Source organism: Carya illinoinensis, chromosome 11 (genome assembly GCF_018687715.1).
Source record: "Carya illinoinensis cultivar Pawnee chromosome 11, C.illinoinensisPawnee_v1, whole genome shotgun sequence".
Lineage (NCBI taxonomy): Eukaryota > Viridiplantae > Streptophyta > Magnoliopsida > Fagales > Juglandaceae > Carya > Carya illinoinensis.
The window spans coordinates 5,315,162-5,333,774 of NC_056762.1; the positions used below are offsets into that span (position 1 = coordinate 5,315,162).

The window sequence follows — 18,613 nt, forward strand, 5'->3', positions numbered from 1 at the left end:
AAAAGCTAGGAAAAATTTGAATATAGGAAAATGATGGTAATCATTATAATTAAAGTAGTATTTGCTTTTTTCAATCGTTTTCGATCTATCCAAACATTTTGATTTGACTAAAGTCTATGATTTAAAAAATAAAAAATAATTATAAATAAAATCAAATGGATGGATAGAAAACGTTAAAATATTGGCAGGCACATCAGAACAAAGTTTTAGCAACTTGTAACAAAGTAAAATAATTGATAAATATTCGCACCGGCCACATCGTAAAAATCTTCCGAGACTTCCACTTTTGCACTATTGATATGCATATGCTCGAGATCTGTGTGATATCTTATTTGTCTGATTAATTCAGAGGCCAAAATGTCAAACAATTTTTTTTTTTTTTATCCCAAAGTAAGAAAATTAACACATTGCACTATCTAATTATAAAAATTGATAAACAACACTATTTTCCAAATATGAGTTTTAAGATAGAAGAAAACTAGATGACATGATACAATTTGACTTCAAATCTTACTAAATTACATTTTAAAACTTTTTATAGGTGAATGATACAAAGCATGAATCTTAGCAATTTGGTGTGCAAAACCTTTATAATTTGAGGGTTTAAAACTATGTGGGTAATGATATATCTACGTTTTTTTTACACCTATTTTACAATTCATTTAAAATCAATTAATGCTAGTGTAATTGTAACACTTCAATAATAATAATAATAATAATAATAATAATAATCAATTGCACCTAACTACCATTCATTTTAAGTGGAGTTATAAAATAGTCATAGACTAAGTTATCTTTTGGATATTGAGTTGAGATAAGATGCGTTGAAATAAAAGTAAAAAATTAAATAAAATATTTTTAAAATAATATTTTTTAATATTATTATTGTTTGAAATTTGAAAATGTTGAATTATTTATTATATTTTATGTAAAAATTTAAAAAAATTATAATGATGAGATAAAATAAAATGAAATACGTCTTATATCTACATTGGAAGTAATTGTAGATTTATCACAAGTATGATTTTCTCAAATCCAAAAAGTGAAATCCAAACCTATTAGTGTTATTTATTTATTTATTATTATTATTTTTTAAAACATTAGTTTTTCATACTATAATGATAAACGTTTAACGTTTCTTTTTTTCTAAGAAAAAGGTTGGACAGAAAGTATTCTTTACTTATATATGATCATAACATTATCATTCGGATTTATATCATTCCTTTTAAGTGCCATCTCGAACTTAGTGCTAAAGTGTGATACGTGTCAAACTTGACAACTTACAAAGTTTGTTAGCAAAAACAAATCACACATCTGGGCATGATACATGCAAGTACACTTTTTAAGATTCGGTGAAAAACACAGACATTCAGTTGAAGCCAAACAGCCATTGTACTAGCTACTACTGACTACTGAGTGTGAAAGGAGCTAGCACTGGACAATTATCTGACCAGACCTCATGCCGATTTCTCTATATTTAAATACTAGGTCAGTAGGAAAAATGTAGTGCATGTGACGTGTGCTGTTTCCTTCTACAAGCTATGATTGAACACGTCTCTTCCTTTTACCAAAGAGAATTCACACAGTGAAACTTTTAAAAATAAAATTGTTTGTATTAATAGCAGTCATATCGGGAAGTTATAAAACCTAGTTTTTTTTTTTTTTTTTAAAGGAACAAAACAATCAAGGGTGGATGGGCTAAACTATGTATTTATGCACTGACCAATAACCATAATAACCACAATTTTTTAAACGCTTTTTCCTCAGGAAAATATAACCATTTGCTTATTTATTAATCTCAAATATCAAACGTTGCGGTTGTTTTACTCTTTTTTATATACACAAGAAGGAAGGTTCGTGAAAGGTACCTACCAACACGTGACGAGAAAACCTCGCGTCGGACTGTAGGATTGTGTCGGTAGTACGAAGTTTGACTTAGGAATGGGCGACGTTCTATCTACAGTATACTTGTCCCTCTTTCCCAGTCTTTCTTTTAAGTGTTAAAGCTGTTGGAATTAGGGGGGGTCTAGTGATTGTCAATGGTTAGAAAATTGAAAAGCGGTTATTATCATTTCTCATTTTATATTTTAGAAAAGATTTTTACTACATATCAGCACAGTCGCGCATTAATTTATGTATCAATATTGATTTATTTATACTTAAAATTTAAATTAATACTATTTTCAATAAAATCTATTTTTTGACCAATCACATCATATTAATATACAAATTAATACACAATTATGCTTGTAACTATATTTTTCATTTGGAAAAATAATACTTTATTACAAGACTTAACTGAGAAGGGACGAGTAAACGGTAGAATGTTCTATTTTCACCTATTAAAAAAAAGTTTTGTTACATATAAATATAGTCGCGTACTAATCTGTGTAGCAATACTGATTTATTCATACTTAAAATTTAAATTAACACTATTTTTAATAAAATCTACTTTTTGATCAATTACATCACATTGGTACACAGATTAGTGCACAATTATACTTGCAACTATATTTTTTCAAAAAAAAAAAAAGTGGACTGTACAATAAGATAAGATGAAAAAAATTAAAATTAATAATAAAATTATTTATGAATAATATTTAAATTATTTGAATTATGATATTTTATGAGTTTTAAAAAAGCAGATAGAAAAAATTAAATAAAAATATTATTAGGATATAATTTTTTAATATTATTATTTTTTTAGATTTGAAAAAATTGAATTATTTTTTATGTTTTGTTTGAAAGTTTAAAAAAATTGTAATAATTAAGTAAAAAAATTAAAAATATGTAATTAAAAAATTTTTGTGCTTGAGAAAGAAATAAGATGAGAGATGAGATGAAACTATTACAACTTACAAACAATCCCTTAATTTTTTTTAAATTTTTTAGGTACTATTTGGCCATTAAGATTTCTGATCTCAAACACAAAAGTCTCATCTCATCATTATAACTTTCTCAAATCTTTATATAAAATATAATAAATAATTCAACTTTTTCTTAATTTTTTCAAATTCTAAAATAATAATAATATTAAAATATAATATTTTAATATTTAATCTTAAAATTCAAAATTCTTATCTAAGAAATCTCAATAGTCAAGCATAATCTTAATCTCATTTGGTTTTAAAATTTTATATAAATGTCTTTTGTTTAGAACAACTAGTAGGAGGGCACATGCAAGTGGTCAGTTCCCTCTGAGACTATTTTAAATTTGAAAGGAAAAAAAAAAGATGCTTTGAAAATATCATGGAAGGTAGATTGCTCATCCACTATAGTGACCAATATTGAATATGTAGAGAGGGAGAGTTTGGCGAAGTGCTTAGATAGAACAAGTTTTTCAGATCATGTAAGAACTCAGCTCTCGAGCATGTGATCCTACCCAGATCAAATAGGATAGATTACGTGGGAGCTCGATACCAGAGCATGTGATTCGATCACATGGAAGCTTGGCTCTTGAGCATGTGATCTAATTCTCGATAAAAAAAAGGTTAGATCATGTGGGCACTTGGTTCCCGATCATGTTCTGACCACCAATCAAATAGATCGAATCACATAGGAGATTGGCTTGTGAGCATGTAAAGCGTATCCAATCTCCATAAGTAACCAACCTCCAATTAAAGTGGTCAAATCACATTGATCGGATCACGCTCTTGTGGGAACTAAGCTCCTGAGTATAAGATCCGACCTCTAATTAAATAGTTCAAATCACGTGGGATATTGGCTACCAAGCACATATCTGACCCCCAATCAAGTTGCTCAGCTCATGTGGGATCTCTTTACCTGTAAGGTGAGCGAATAGATCACCAACCCGAGGGTAAGCAATAAAGCTAGATCCTTGAAGAGCAACAGTGCTACTACGAAGGGCGAGCAACAATAGCGAGCACTTTGCTAGGGGTGCACACTTCACTCACATGTAACTTAAAGTCCTCGCATCCAAAAAGTGAGTGATAACATTGAAGAAATGCTCTTCCCATTCTCAAAACACTATGGGAGGTCAGTGCTCGGACTCAAGGGCAAGCATTGCTGAGCGAGCAACGAGTACTCAATCCATGTGTGAGGAAAGAGTGCTCGCACTCAGGCAAACAATGAGTTCCTGCATAAGGCAATCAAAAGTGCTCGCGCTTAGGGCAAGTACCGTGAAAGAGCATAAAGGTCAAGCCAATGGCTCAGAGTGCTCACCCGATGGAATGGCAAGAAAAAGTATTTGGAAGATGAAGCTAGGGTGGAAAAATGAAGATAGACTGGAAAATGAAACTTGGTCAGAAAATGATGGTAGGTTAGTAAATGCTGGTAGGATGGAAAATGAACTCAAGACGGAAAAAGAAGATATGACGGAAAGAAGAAGATATACTAGAAAATGAAGCTTGGTTGGAGATATAAAGGTAGCACGTGAAAATGAGGTAGGACGAAAACATAAAGGTAACCCAAAAAATGAAGGTAAGTTGGAAAATGAGGGTAGCGAAAAACGAAGATAAGATGGAAAAATAAACCTAGGTGACTAAAAGAGCTAGCCCTAAAATGTTCTCCTCTCAAGGGCGAGCATTCAAATAAATAATTGAAGTTATATTGCACCTAAGGGGTGAGCACTTTTATTGGTGCAAGCAAAAGTCCTCCAATCTAAAAAGGCAAGTGAAGCGCCCACACTTTGCTTTGCATGAGCAAAAATACTCACCACCTCCATTACCAGGTGCGAGTTTACAGGACTCGCACCCAGGGAAGAGCAAAGATTGCTTCGACCCCAGAGGTGACCAAAGATTGCTTAAATCTAATTAAGCAAAAGTGATCGCACTTTGGGGCGAGCCACAAATGCTTTGATTAAAGGCGAATGTTAAAAAGAAAATTAAATGTAATGATGTTCTCCAAGTACTCATCTCAAAGGAGCAACAACATTTCAAGCTCAAGGGGCGAGCACTTAGGTCACATTACGTGCTCAGTAATTGTGCTCAATGGCAGTGGGAGCTTATGCACATCAAACTAGCTCCACCGAATCTAATGCATACGTGGGAGCTTGAATTACATGGGAGCTAGATACGTAATTGATCTCCATAAATATGTAAACCCTCCTCCCCCCCCCAAAAAAATCAAATTGTTCAGATTACATGAGAGTTCGCTTCCCGAGCATGTAAAGCATACCCAATCCCTATAAATATCGAACCATTGATCAAATTGGTAGGTTACATGGGAGCTCCGTTCCCGAGCATGAGCTCCGTTCTCGAGCATGTAAAGCACTCCCATTAGAAATCTACATTTCAGAAATATTAAGTTGACATCAAACTAGCTCCACCGAATCTAATGCATACGTGGGAGCTTGAATTACATGGGAGCTAGATACGTAATTGATCTCCATAAATATGTAAACCCTCCTCCCCCCCCAAAAAAATCAAATTGTTCGGATTACATGAGAGTTCGCTTCCCGAGCATGTAAAGCATACCCAATCCCTATAAATATCGAACCATTGATCAAATTGGTAGGTTACATGGGAGCTCCGTTCCCGAGCATGAGCTCCGTTCTCGAGCATGTAAAGCACTCCCATTAGAAATCTACATTTCAGAAATATTAAGTTGACGGCACAAATACCTACAACAAACCTCCATCAAAATCTCCACTATAAATCTCCATCTCGGGCCCACGACAACTTGATGGTTTGGTCACGTTGATGTGACTATCCATCTCTGTCGTGGCTCGCAAGATAGTTGACAAATAAACATAGCTTTACAATTTCTATGGAGAAGAATTCTAAAGCTTCATAGAAATTGTAAAGCATAAGGAAAAGAGAAACAGTTGAAGAATGAAGAACCAGGTGAAGGTAGATGGAGAGTGAAGGGTGTGAGAGAATATGAAGTTGGTTTTGGAGATTTTTTATTGTCATTGATTGGTTTGATTTGAATTAGGGCTTTTGTTGTCTAATTCAATTTGTCCTTGGAGTATTTTAGTCAGCTCAACTATGTGGATGGGCATTTTAGCCTAACTCAGTGTTTTCATGGGTACTTTGAATTGATTGACAAAAGTAGCAAGGGCATTTCAGTCCAATATGAGATATGTAGAGGGACATTTTGGTCCAACTCATCACATGAATTCCTATATTTCAAAAGTTTCAATTTGTACCCTCAAAATATTTGTATTTTTTTTTGTTTATTATGTAAATAAAAATAATATAGTCGTGTGGAGGGTGCAAAGTGATACTCAGTGGTAGGCTAGGCCATTAGGGAGGGTATAAAGGAAACCTTGTTTAAGGTGTAAAATTTAAAAGGTACAGATTTGAAAGAATATTGACATTTGGATCACAACGGAGAGTGCAAAGTGTTAGTAATTGGTAGTTTGAGTCTAATATATCAATTTTGAATTTTTGATAATTTGGAGTGTAAAGTACAAAACTCACAACACAAAGGGTGCAAGTTTATTGGAAAACATCTATTTGCAATTTATGTTTGGACGCGCGCAACACGCTACTAAAGTGGTTCCACGATAATAAAAAGTATTGATATTTTAATTTTTTTATAATTATAACCGGTATCACAATAAGTGGCGTGATAACTAGCATCGAAACCAAGTATATCTATCCTCTTATTTACAATTCTTTTGAGCCCATAGTCCATCCTAGATGAGACCGGGTTGGCCTAGTGGCAATAAATGGTATGGAAGGCTACTGAAGAGATGTATTGGGCTTGAATGGCTTGCATGCTTTTGTTCCAAAACTCATCAGTCGTTGGATCTACACCATAAAACATCCATCGCTTCTATCTTATTGCTACCAAGAATCATTTATTCATTTTCGTTTGCTTTCGGGCCATTGAGGTCGAATTGCCTGTTCTCACCTCAACGATAATGTGCAGTGCGCAATTAACAAAATCTCGGTTTCAGCTCGATTAAATTAAGGGGTTTGGATTAGTGGACGTTAATTCTTATATGGTACTAATCAATACCTATTAACCTAATCTTTCAAAGGAAAAACATGTAAACAAAAACCCAAAGCGTGGGATTAGAATTATGAGTAATACTAGAGCTACAACTACATAGACTTTACAGGCTGATGTTTCAACAATCAAACATTAAAATTAAAGGAAAAAAAATGTTGAATTAACTTATAATGGTAATAATAGTATGTCACCAAACACATAATAATTTTCCTGGAATTAATTTATAGGGATGAATGAATGAGGTGGCAGGTCTAGTATCCCTTATATCAGCATAATATGTATCCAGCCCTATATTGCTCTTGTTGCATATTATGTTATGGCTATTCTTGTCACGAAGTTGTGGGGTATGTCTTTGGTTTGTGCACGCCTAGTGATTATCCTGAACTCCACATTCTATATTTCTTTTGACTAGGTTGCTTATTTACTGATGAGATTTGTTCATATAATATAGACTATGGTAGTCTCCAATAGAGATGAGCAGAAACCCACGATTTATCTGCTTTTACGCTAGAACTCGGCTTGTAATAAACATCATGAGAATATGATCTAACAAAAGAATGGTTTTATTTTCTGGTGGTTTAAAGAAATATGGTTTCATTTTCATGGGACAACAGTACTGACTATTCAGCAATGGAAATTTATCTAAGTTGTGCGAAGACCTAGTTAGCGGGTACTTATCTGCCCTCGCACCCACATTTTTGCCACAGATTTTCTGCATCGCATTACAAAGCCAGCTCTTTGGAAATCTCAATTTACTGATAAAAATGATCTAAAGGGTAAAGAAAAACAATTTCATGGGTGTGGAAAGAAATGTACCAAAATAATCGAACTCGATTCCGAGTATTACGGAAGTCGTGGCAGGGGGTTGCACCAAGGGTCACTCAGCTAGAACTACTCGAAAAGCCTGTCTTCTCAGATATCTTGCACCTGCACAACCAGAAAAGGCATACTTCGATGTCATAAACTCAAATTAAAAGCAGAACTATCCAATGAAATGGCTAAAGCGCGTAACAATGTCTGGAACTGCGCGGAAGATACAGTAGGTTTCCTATTATGGGTCTTTCAGGCAACGAAGGAGAGCTTCTTGCTAAAAGATGAATAACAAGGCAATAAACCTGTCTTGGAATAATTTGAGACACCTGGGGATCTTAAGTAGATGCATTGGATATCTGGTCCGTCCAATAATTGTAAAATTGTATTATGAAAAATGAGATTATATTAAATCATTTATTACAATAATATGATAAAAGAATAAATGGACGATGATTAAAAGGTTTGCCTACGGTTTCTCCTGTATTTTACTAGGGCTATTCGATTGTCTAACTTGAAGACTATTAGATCATGAAAGCACAAAAATATGACTCCAAAGGATTCGCTTTTGTTTGAATTTGAAACAAAATGGATATCTATGTCTCTATCTTCTGATGCGCAACTTATCGGGCTTCTAACCTTGATAATCTCATAACACAGAGATTCTTTAATTATAATGACTACCAACAGTACTACCATACAAAATTACAAGACATATCCCCATCCACTCGTCTCTCCCCTCCCAACTATAAATATTGAGGAACCAACGTCGTCTGAGAATTAAATGATGAAAGTCTTTTACCTTCAATTAATAATTATTGGATTCCGGTACTTTCTTTTTTGCCTCCTAGCTTTCCTCAAAATCCGTTCTGTCTCTTCTTTTGCCTCCTGGATCATACACTTTCCTACGCCTTCCCAAGAAGCAGTTAGAATGTGAGCAAAGATGAAAACACAAATAATAGTAACATTCTCACGGTAAACCAAATAAACTTGTATTTGTACTGTAAATCAAAGATTAAAAAACAAGTAATAGTAACATTCTCACTGTAAACCAAAGATCAAGATGAATCTTACATCTACTGGCAATATGATTAGGAAAACTAAAGAAGATTTTGAAACCTTGACATCAATGTGTGCCAGGCGTAAAAGACGAAAAAGAGAAGACATTTTTTTTCTGAGCGGTGCTACTCTGTCGTACCGCTTATTGTTACCACTAGCACACTTTCAAACCCTTTTTTTTTTTTTAAAAAAAATTTTCTTTTCATAGTTTTTTAATATATTTCAATATTTAAAAACATATATCAATACACTTCAAATCATTTTCTTACTTATTAAATATAAAAAAAAAAAATTTGACGAGCGATTAACTAGAACAATAACAATGAGACGGCATAATAGATATACCCTTTTTCTTTTCCCTCTTATGTCTTAGCTGTCACAACACGGCTCACCTCAGTAAAGTAAACGCTACGTACAATATTGATTATTCTTTAAAATCTTTAGATGAAAAGAGAGCATCATTAGTGAAATGATTTTTGAGACCACCTGACATGATCATCTGTTATTAAAATATCAGTTAGTAGCCCTACTAGTTCTTAATAAAGATATTTTTTAGTTTTTAATACGAGCCCCGCTAGATTCACAAATAAATCTTAATAAAAAATAATTTTATAAATTGATGCGCCTAGATGTGATAATTTAGATCTAATTTATAATACAAATAATTTTACAATCTAATACACCAACGAGCCACACCGTTGGTGAGTTTTATTCTGTAAGATTAATAAAAGATGTGTTGTTGATCCTAAGAGTTCAAAGTTCACTCCCAACAGGAAATTTCATCAAGGAGACATGAGCTAGTTCAGAATCATAAATGTTGCTTATTTACTTTCATTAACCACCTGTTTCTTCTTCAAGCAACCAGGAGAAACCTCCATCGATCTCCTCATCTGATTCAATGTTGATTCTACAACTCTTTTCCTGCATCATGTATTGCCAAGAAAGTAGATTTGTATTATTTCAAATGCGTAAGCACCAAGATTTTCATGCAGTACTAGTGGTAGAAGGTCACCTTCTGCTGTCTGGTATATTTTAAGGAATGTACTCAATAGGACAAATATTGTCATGCCAATCATCTTAGAAGATTACGGTTTTAACTAAAATATCTCAAAAGGAAAACATGCGGCTTTTTCTGATAAAAAAGGAAAGAGAGGGCTGGTGCTGGAGACGAAATCACCTGCTTGGGGGAAACTACGTTTTGTTTCTGCACCTTGTTGGATGCCCCATCCTTGGCAATCGCTTTTCCCGCTTTTACTGACTTCCAGCCTTCTGATTCCACCTTTGGAACTACATTAGCTTGCACACAGAACTTTGGAGGCGCTGCCAAACTAGAACGGGGAAAAATTTTTGTAATCTCTTGGAAGGCTTCACAAAACAACAAGACTAAAAAACTAACTAAAGAACCAACATGAATGTCAAAGCAGATGCCATTGGAGAGTTTTTCTTAAATAATAATAATAGATGACATCAGACAAACACTCATGAACTTTTCTTGAAAGGAAAATACTGAAAAATATCTTAATTCTCAATCCCGTCTAAGGGAAGTTTCAAACAAGCACTACTGCAACGGGTTGCATCAGACAAAGCAAAGCTCTAAAATGCAACGGTCACGAATTTATTGCTTCCAAAAGATTGCCATGCACATTCACACTAAGCCCATTTTCTCTCACTTAGAAGTGAACAACATTTTCTTGTCCTTCCAATTTCAGTCAACGGGTTATTTTAAATGATTACATTTTTCAGTCTGTATTTGCTTAACTAAAACTTCTGCCAGATTTTAAGGCACAGAGCGAAAAAAGAGAGAACGCTACAAGAGTCAACGGATCGCTCCGGTTTTGGAATATTCGGCTATTGCATTGTTTACCAGGGTCAATGGATGTAACTTGTCCAATTGAGCAGTACTAAATGCAGCAGAAATTAACAGAGTTTTACATACTTCATAGGGGGCTGTGCACGTCCCTGTGGAGTAGCACAGTGGGCGGTATCCTGCATAGTGGAAAATGTAAGCGGATTTTTAAGAATATAAATTCAGATAGTGAGCAGTTTAAAAAATAAAGAGGCAAAAACAGAAAAGCCGATGGGTCATCCCTCTAAGAAGAATGAAGCACCTCAGGTAGAACCATGGACGATGTCAGATCTTTTGAGTCGGTAGTCTTCAGCCTGCAAGCTATTGACTGAGGACAAGTGACACAAAAAAAAAGGCAACCAATGAACTGAGAGGCAAGGCCTTATCCGTAATATGAATATTGACTTGAGCATATTTAGAAGATCCGGAAATAGGCAAATAGCGATGACTTGGGCATTTGTGTCCAGAAAAGAAATACAATTAGATGTAATATTTGCTTTAGTCAATAACAAGAAGCACAAAACAAATTATCTTAAAGCCTTCAGTATCACACATATACCAGCGTAACAGCGTTGTCCTTACATCATACCTGCATTTCTTTGCTGAGAGTATTGCTGATCTTATCTTGTAGTTTCAACGTAGATGCTTCCATCTGCTGTGCAAAAGCTGACACCTGCAAGCAAATCTTCTGTAATTTGTCTTGATATGTCTCTTTGCTTAGCTGATCAGATATCAACCTAAAGCCCCCAGCAAGACTAGCCTTGACATCTTCTTGTCCCTCTTTCTGTTTACCATATTATGTTAGAAAAGGACACATGCATTGATAGTTTAATTTTGAAACTAATAAGCAGATCAACATGGTAAGTAAACCAGGCCTCACCATTAACTGCAATAAGCCATCATGAAGAATCAGCTTCTGTCGTATGCTCTCCGCTGGAGCAAAATTGATCAAAAAAGCAGAGAATTGTTTTTGGTTAGTTATGTTCTACAACTATCGGATTACACACAAACAGTCAAAATCTACTCTGGTTTCTTTCGTTGATTGTTTGTCTGATTTCAAATCTCAGTCCTGCCAAACCAAATTTGAGCACATTCATAACCGAATCTTATCAAACTCTAAGTTCAGAAACCATCAACTTCAAGTTTTATAAAGAAAATGGATAAGTGCCAAACATTCAGAATATCCGTCTGCCAAGCAAAAAAAAAAGAGGAGATAAAAAAGACGTAAGTTCTTGGAACTAGATAAGATGCATTCATACTAGTGTCTCTATGCCAAACAAATAGATAAATGAAGGTGTTTATTAAATAGAGTAGGTTACTCACTGTCCAATGAAACTTCTTTCGTTCCTTTGCTTGCTTGCATGACATCACTCTGAACAGAATCCAAAATCATTCCTAATCTGCTTAGTGAAGTTTCTATCAATCCAATCCGATGTTCAAGTTCTTCACTAATTTGACCTGGTCAGACAAACAAAAAATTCGGTAACCCATGCAAAGACATACATACGCATCATGCCATCATCATCCATGCAAGAACAAAAGCTTAATTGACATGCCTGCTTTTGCATAACTCTAAAGAAGGCGTACCACCTTTTCCTTGTAAAATGTGACGAGTACATGATGATTATACCTAATCAATCCAAGATAATTCATTACGTTGACACTAATGAGTGATCTTACATCTATGCTCTGGAACAGAAGCAGAATTCCATTTGCGGATTGGATTGGCTGAAGATCTTAAGATGAGCATTTGATTCTCTTCTCGGGAACAACTTGGTGGCGGCAAGCAAGAAATCTTCTTCACAGAGTTCTCTCGTTCTTGAGAACCGAATTTCTGCAAAGATTGAAGACCATAATTAATAGAAAAGTATAAATAATTAACACCATATGTGCCGAGGTAAAAAAGAAACGGAATAAGCAACTCAGAAAAGATAAACTGTGCTGTTTTGATTTAAAATTTTGAAGTGCGCATCTCAAAAGCCTAGAAAGGGCAAACAAGCCGATATGTCAGTTAGGCAAAAAGGATTTCACAAAAACATCGCACTCTAGGAGAGAACCATTTTTTCTAAAGAAATGGTAGGCCTACAACGAAAATAATATTAAGAAACTTATAAACTGATACGGTACTTACATAAATTTTAATAAAAAGAATTTCACGATCTGATATATGACATCGACAGTGTTAGCTTGTGAATGTATCTTTTTGTGACTTTATTTTTTATCGGTACCAGGTGTCCTAGAACAGCATCCAACTCAGGCCCTCGAGAATTAATCTTTTTGTGACTTTCTTTGCAGTCAAAGCATTTCTCAAATCTTCTAGCAAGCTAAAAATAACTCAAACCTGATCATTTGTCAGAACCTCATTAAGAGAGTTTTGAGAGAGCTGGGAAAACATGCCATGCTGAGATGAAAGACCCTGCGAAAATGATTGCTGCGATGGTTGTGAATGAAGCTGTGACCCTTGCGGTCCAGTTGGCACGGAATTTGATCTTCTGCAGATCATTTCCAAAACAAAAGGCACATGTGAAAAAAAGACAGACGAGAGAATTTAAATGAACTTAGAGAGGTGCAGGTCGAGAAGGATCATTAAATAAATAAATAAATACTCATAAAATTAAATGTTATCGAGGCAGATGGCTGATTAAGCCTCAGTTGAGAGGATATTTCAATCACATTGAATTCAAAAGAGCGATAATTTAAAATAAAAAAAAATTCTGAATCTCTTATTTTCCTCATATGGGCTTAGCAACCAAATTCGAGATGGAACAGAAGCATGTGAAGTCCTCAGGATCATAAAAAAGGCTAATAGGCAGTTATGAGAACAGATTTATAACAAATACAGGTGCTGTTTCCCTCTCTTTGGCTTCTGAGAGAAACTGAGAATAAAAAAAATGGAAGTTGACTCGTTCCTTTTAGTACAATTGGAATTCAAAGGTTTTCAAATTTGAACTTTATTGCTGCATTTTCTCAGCAACCAAATGGATACTTTCTGAAGATAAGGAACGAACATTTTCTCATTGAAATCTTATCCATGTGAAAAAGGAAATATAAAAGATTGAAAGAAATAATCTGCTGCTTGTTTCTTTTGGATGCCGAGAAAACGGAGGGAAAGCAGAAGAGTAAGAAACAAATTTTCGAGAAAGAGCAAAGGTCGAGCTCAGCTTGAGGTCGACTAAACCAAATAGTAATATTAAATTCATTAATCGAATAAAACTCAAAAATCTTGATAGAGAACTTCGGTTTCATGTACATTTCAGTCTTTAAAGGAAAATCTGAAACAATTATGACGAGGAACAGCTTTATATTAGATTCGGAGTGAGCTCGACCAAAATCCAAGAGCTGGTTAAGCAACAGCTGAATTGAGCAGAGATTTTCATAAATTACTGAAAATTCAAGCATTCGGGATATCTGTTCTTAGCATTTCCTGCGCATACTCAGGAACCAAGCAAAGTATGTTGTGTAGGAGAATTCTAACCTCGAATGAGGAGGAAGGACCGAGATGGCGCTGAGATCACAAGCTTTATTGATTTGCAGCTTCATTGAGTTTGATTCAGTGATTTGAAAGGTCCGATGAGAATCGAACTTTGCCGTTATTACTTGCTTGAAACCCTAGGTAATCGGCGACAAGGTCGTCGTCTAACTGTGAATTAAGGCAAGCAAACGGTCTCTGAGTGCTTTGTGTTTCTTCGAATTTAGGAGAGGACATCGGAGAGATTTATAACTGCGGAAGAGAGAGGAATCTCGACGGTTATATTCGAGGCGTGGCGGGAAAAGGTACTTCAGAATCAGTTCGGACGCAAACCTTTGCGTCCTGGGCTCGACCCTGTGTCAACAAAGAGGCACAAAGAGGCCCAACATTGTTTTATAGTGGGAGTAATGTTAAGAGTTTTATCATTGGGATGTGCTACGTACAGGCCCCATTGGGGGCCTGCGTGCGCACGAGGAGGGTTTTTACATCATTTTACTAAAATTTTGTTCAAAAGTCAAAAATACCCTTAACTTCATCTTCCCTCCCAACAGACCAAAGTTCTCTCTCTTCCAGACCAGAACACGGGCCAGCGTAAAACTTCAACGCCTTTGGTCACTTTTCGAGCTCCGTCCGGCATAGTCGACATCATCTTCTCCACTGGCCGCCGACCACATCAAACCTCTAACATTGAACGAACCTTTTTTGTTTTTTTGTTAATTATTCTTTTAGATTTATATCGGAATTGTGAGGATTTATTGGGAAGATTTATTTATATCGGCATGGGTAGATTTACACGAAGTCAATTTTGTTGCCTTTGGTTTTCTGCTGGTCTTTTTGGATTTCAAGTTTTCGTTGGTTTTGTAGATATTCTTTTTTGTTGCCTTCGATATTCTACTGGTTTTGTTCATAAATCATGGCAAAACTTGCCTTTTTTTTTTTTATTGCAAGTTGATATTCTGCTGGTAGGTTTCTATAGGTTTTCCATGGCTTTTTTTTTTTTTTTTTTTTTGTATTGCGTTTGTTGATATTTTGCTGGCTTTGTCGATTTCTTTATAGTTTGTTTTTTTTTTTTGCTTTCACACGGAAAGCTGAAACCTTTCATCCGAAAGAAGATTGCCTTGCTGATCGAAGGGGCCGGCCCTGTCGAGCTGAGGAAGGGGACAACGGTCCCGCGCCGATGAAGGATCGGAGACAGCGATCTCGATCTGAAGGCGACGGTTTTCCGATCTGAAGGCGCCGACGATTTCGGATGATTTTGGGCCAGATTCTTTCATGTATTTTACTCCAATTAATAGAACGATAGCGTTTTGACTATTAATGAAACGATTCGTTTCTAGTCGTGCGTGGGGAGTCCCAAAGTGCGGACTGCACTTAGAATTTTTCTTTATGCATTTGATTGCATTTCCTTAATCCTAAAATTTATCAAATAAATTTCATATTTTTTTATTCACTGTGAATCCCTATTTATGTGTTATTATAAAAAGATTATTTATTCGAAAACAAATAATAAAATTATATTAATAACTTTTAATATTCATATTTTAATCTATTTTTTTAATTTTAATGAAAATAATATAATACATGTACTTTATGATTTATTTTTAATTAATTAATATAATATGTTTCCTATTAAAAAATATATCTTAATATTATAATATAGTTATCAATAATCGTAAATAAATCATTTTGCTGTTAAATGATTTGTCATTGATGTTGTGTGGGTCCAAACGAGCTATCGTTGCTAAATTCAGATTTGATATTTGCTAAAACGGACCGAAACTGAAAGCTGCTTACTTGTAAATATTGATTACACAGAAATAAGGTTTAAGAGTTTGACAAAAACAGAGCACAAACACAAACTGGCAACCACTACTCACACACATCGTGATTAGAGAGAGACTAAATACAAGGAGGAAACTAAGAAAGAGAAATCCAGACGTTCGAGCTGCGTGGCTACGGACATTTGGTCTTGTTGCCATGGGTGGTCATGTCAGTGTAGCATGCCCCGCACAACTCTCTGTTTCCTGAGGTCCCTGGTGGAACGCATTTGCACCTCACGCAGCAAGTCCCGCATGCCCTGTTGCACACGTTTGGCCTCGAATGAACACTGCACCTCTGCTTGCACAATCCTCCACAATCTGCAATCCCCCAAAGAAATCATGAACCACAAAAATGCATTATTTTTATGAAGATCAAGCTTAAATCTCTACTACACAGCAAAAAACTCGCATAAAAAAATGATCTTAGAGAGAGAGAGAGAGACTCACCCACTTCCTGCATGAGCCTTCTGTTTGCACCTTTTACAACAAGCTGAAAATACAAATGCCAAACATGTGAATATTCGTAACTTTACTAAGTTATTTAAACATTATTTTCTGAAACAGATATCGTACCGGCAGGTTAAGATGAGGTAGCTCTTCTTCTATCTTGATATCAGAAGAAACCTGCATATATTACATGAAGATCATCAGAGATGGCTGATACAGAGAATCTCTTTTAACAAGAACCATTCTTCAAACAGGCATTTTTATCGAAAGCAATCTGGATTATGTACCATTGTGAAGCAGAAGAGGAAGGCGCCAAAGAGAAAAACCACACGCATTGCCATTATGAGATCGAGGCACTGAGAAGGTACGTCAGTGTCACACTTCTCGGTAGTCACCGCTGAATTGAAAGCAGCTGGCATTGCGTGCTCTTTATAGCCATTTCGATTGTGTCGATATTACTGAAGTGGTCACACTTTCTGCTTGTTATTACCATCAGGCCTGCCTGCCGGGGGGGACGCCTCGAGCTTTGGGCAAAGCCAAATACCATGTATAATGCATGTATGTGTTTTCGTTGCTCTGTAGTGCTAGTGCCAGAGTTGGTAAATGCCCGTGTATGGCTGGCTAGTCGAGTTTGGTGTCGGGGATGGGTCAATCATTTTTAATAATATTATTTCATTTCATGTCTGATTGCAAGATAAATAAAGTAATTTAAGAATAAAAAATAATAAATAACATTATTCTTACACAAAACGTATTAGATGGTTCAACATTGTCTAATTAATTCAATGCATCAAAGTTATCAAACGGATATCATTTTAGTGATTGGATTGAATAAAGTCAAGGGTAATTTAGGTCAAACAGAAAAAATATCCTAAAATTAAATACATATAAGCAAATCATTTTAATAATTTTATTTATATTTTAGTTTATTGTTAGATTTATCTTTAATAAATAAATTAAATATATAAAATATTTAATTGAGTTTCTAATAAAATCTGAATTAATATTACAAATTTACAATGATTGCTTTTATATATATAGTACGAGATAAATGGTTGAAAAAATATAAGTGCTACATTTATAAGAATATCTATAAAAAAAGTAGATTTTTAAATTTTGATGTCATATATCGAATTGTAAAATTTTTTTAACGATAAAATAGACCTGAAATATTATAATAAATTATATTAATTTATAAATTTATATTTATAAAATTTAAATTTAAATAAAATATTTCTATTGCCAGAAATATTACCCTTGTATCCGGATATTGATGACTGATGAATCAACTATGGGTTTGGTTTTCAAACTTATTTCAACTAATTTAATCATAATAATTTTTTAAAATTATAAAATAATAATAATATTAAAAATAATATTTTATTTAATTTTTAATTTTTATTTTAACTTAACTCAATTCAATTCAACATCTAAATACAACCTTATTTAACACATTTTTTTAAAACGAAAATTGAGTAATTTTCCTCAAAAATAATTTATTTTTCATGCCGAAACAATTGTTATTTTGATTTCAAATAGGTTCTTTTATTTTTTTCCATATTTAGGGTATCATCATTTTCAACTTTAGATTAATGTTTAAATCAGGAATAAATCCAAAAAATATCGCAAGCACGTTAGGAGTTTATCCATTTTAGTATAAAAAATAAATAAATAATTAAAAAATAAAAAATAAAAAAACTATATTTATTCCCAAGTGGTACTGCAATATTCCCTGCTGGCCTTGACCATACCAAGGGGCCAAGTTAATTGAAGACAGCTGGACGATGGCTGACGGAAAGTCGGAGACAGGGTTAGGGTAAGAGATTGTATCGTAGTACCATCCGAATCAAAGTTTTTATGTCACGTGGCAATAAGCTGTAGCATCATGACTGGGGAGGTCCTACCGGAGGTGAAAATATCTGAACCCACTCTCATCAAGACGGAGTCAGGACAAACGAGCAAAAACGAAGGAGATCGGATCGGATCGGATGGCCTGAACTGGCTGTGGTTGTAAGTTGTATTTTGTCGGGTAGCGGTCAGGTTAACAAAACAGGGGCCCACTTTACCTGAGAGTGGGTACCCCTGACCGAAGCCCTTTTGCCCAGTTTAAATAAAGGATCAGCCTTCCAGGCTGGCCTAGGATGGAAGCCAGTTCATCATCCATCTGACTCCCATCTTTTTAGATAACAGCTCAGAGTAAAGGCCAATGTGTTCACTCAAGTATGCTAAAGGGATAAAGCC

At 34.8% G+C, this 18,613-nt stretch overlaps 2 protein-coding genes across 5 annotated transcripts; both read right to left on the reverse strand.

Moving 5' to 3' along the window:
• Positions 1-7,468: 7,468 nt before the first annotated feature.
• Positions 7,469-14,484, reverse strand: LOC122282814 (putative recombination initiation defects 3). Of its 4 annotated transcripts, XR_006230471.1 has the most exons (13): positions 14,112-14,483; positions 12,978-13,128; positions 12,317-12,470; positions 11,960-12,094; positions 11,517-11,569; positions 11,226-11,420; positions 10,899-10,964; positions 10,727-10,776; positions 9,968-10,118; positions 9,633-9,711; positions 8,534-8,642; positions 7,738-7,848; positions 7,469-7,633 (listed from the first exon to the last, which is right to left on the reverse strand). XR_006230471.1 is itself a non-coding variant. In XM_043094851.1 (12 exons), exons 1-11 carry the CDS (start codon positions 14,174-14,176, stop codon positions 8,536-8,538), a joined length of 1,200 nt encoding a protein of 399 aa, XP_042950785.1. In that variant the 5' UTR covers positions 14,177-14,484; the 3' UTR covers positions 7,469-7,848; positions 8,534-8,535. The 4 variants fall into 4 exon arrangements, 3 of the variants coding, with proteins under 3 accessions (XP_042950785.1, XP_042950784.1, XP_042950786.1); XM_043094851.1 differs by having other exon boundaries at positions 7,469-7,848; positions 8,534-8,636; positions 14,112-14,484; XM_043094850.1 differs by having other exon boundaries at positions 7,469-7,848.
• A 1,396-nt stretch (positions 14,485-15,880) lies between these two features.
• On the reverse strand, positions 15,881-16,821 carry LOC122280798 (protein RSI-1-like). Its single transcript, XM_043091835.1, has 4 exons — positions 16,660-16,821; positions 16,499-16,549; positions 16,373-16,415; positions 15,881-16,243 (listed from the first exon to the last, which is right to left on the reverse strand). The coding sequence occupies exons 1-4, from the start codon at positions 16,789-16,791 to the stop codon at positions 16,059-16,061; spliced, it is 411 nt and encodes a 136-aa protein (XP_042947769.1). The 5' UTR covers positions 16,792-16,821; the 3' UTR covers positions 15,881-16,058.
• Between the last annotated feature and the right edge of the window lie 1,792 nt (positions 16,822-18,613).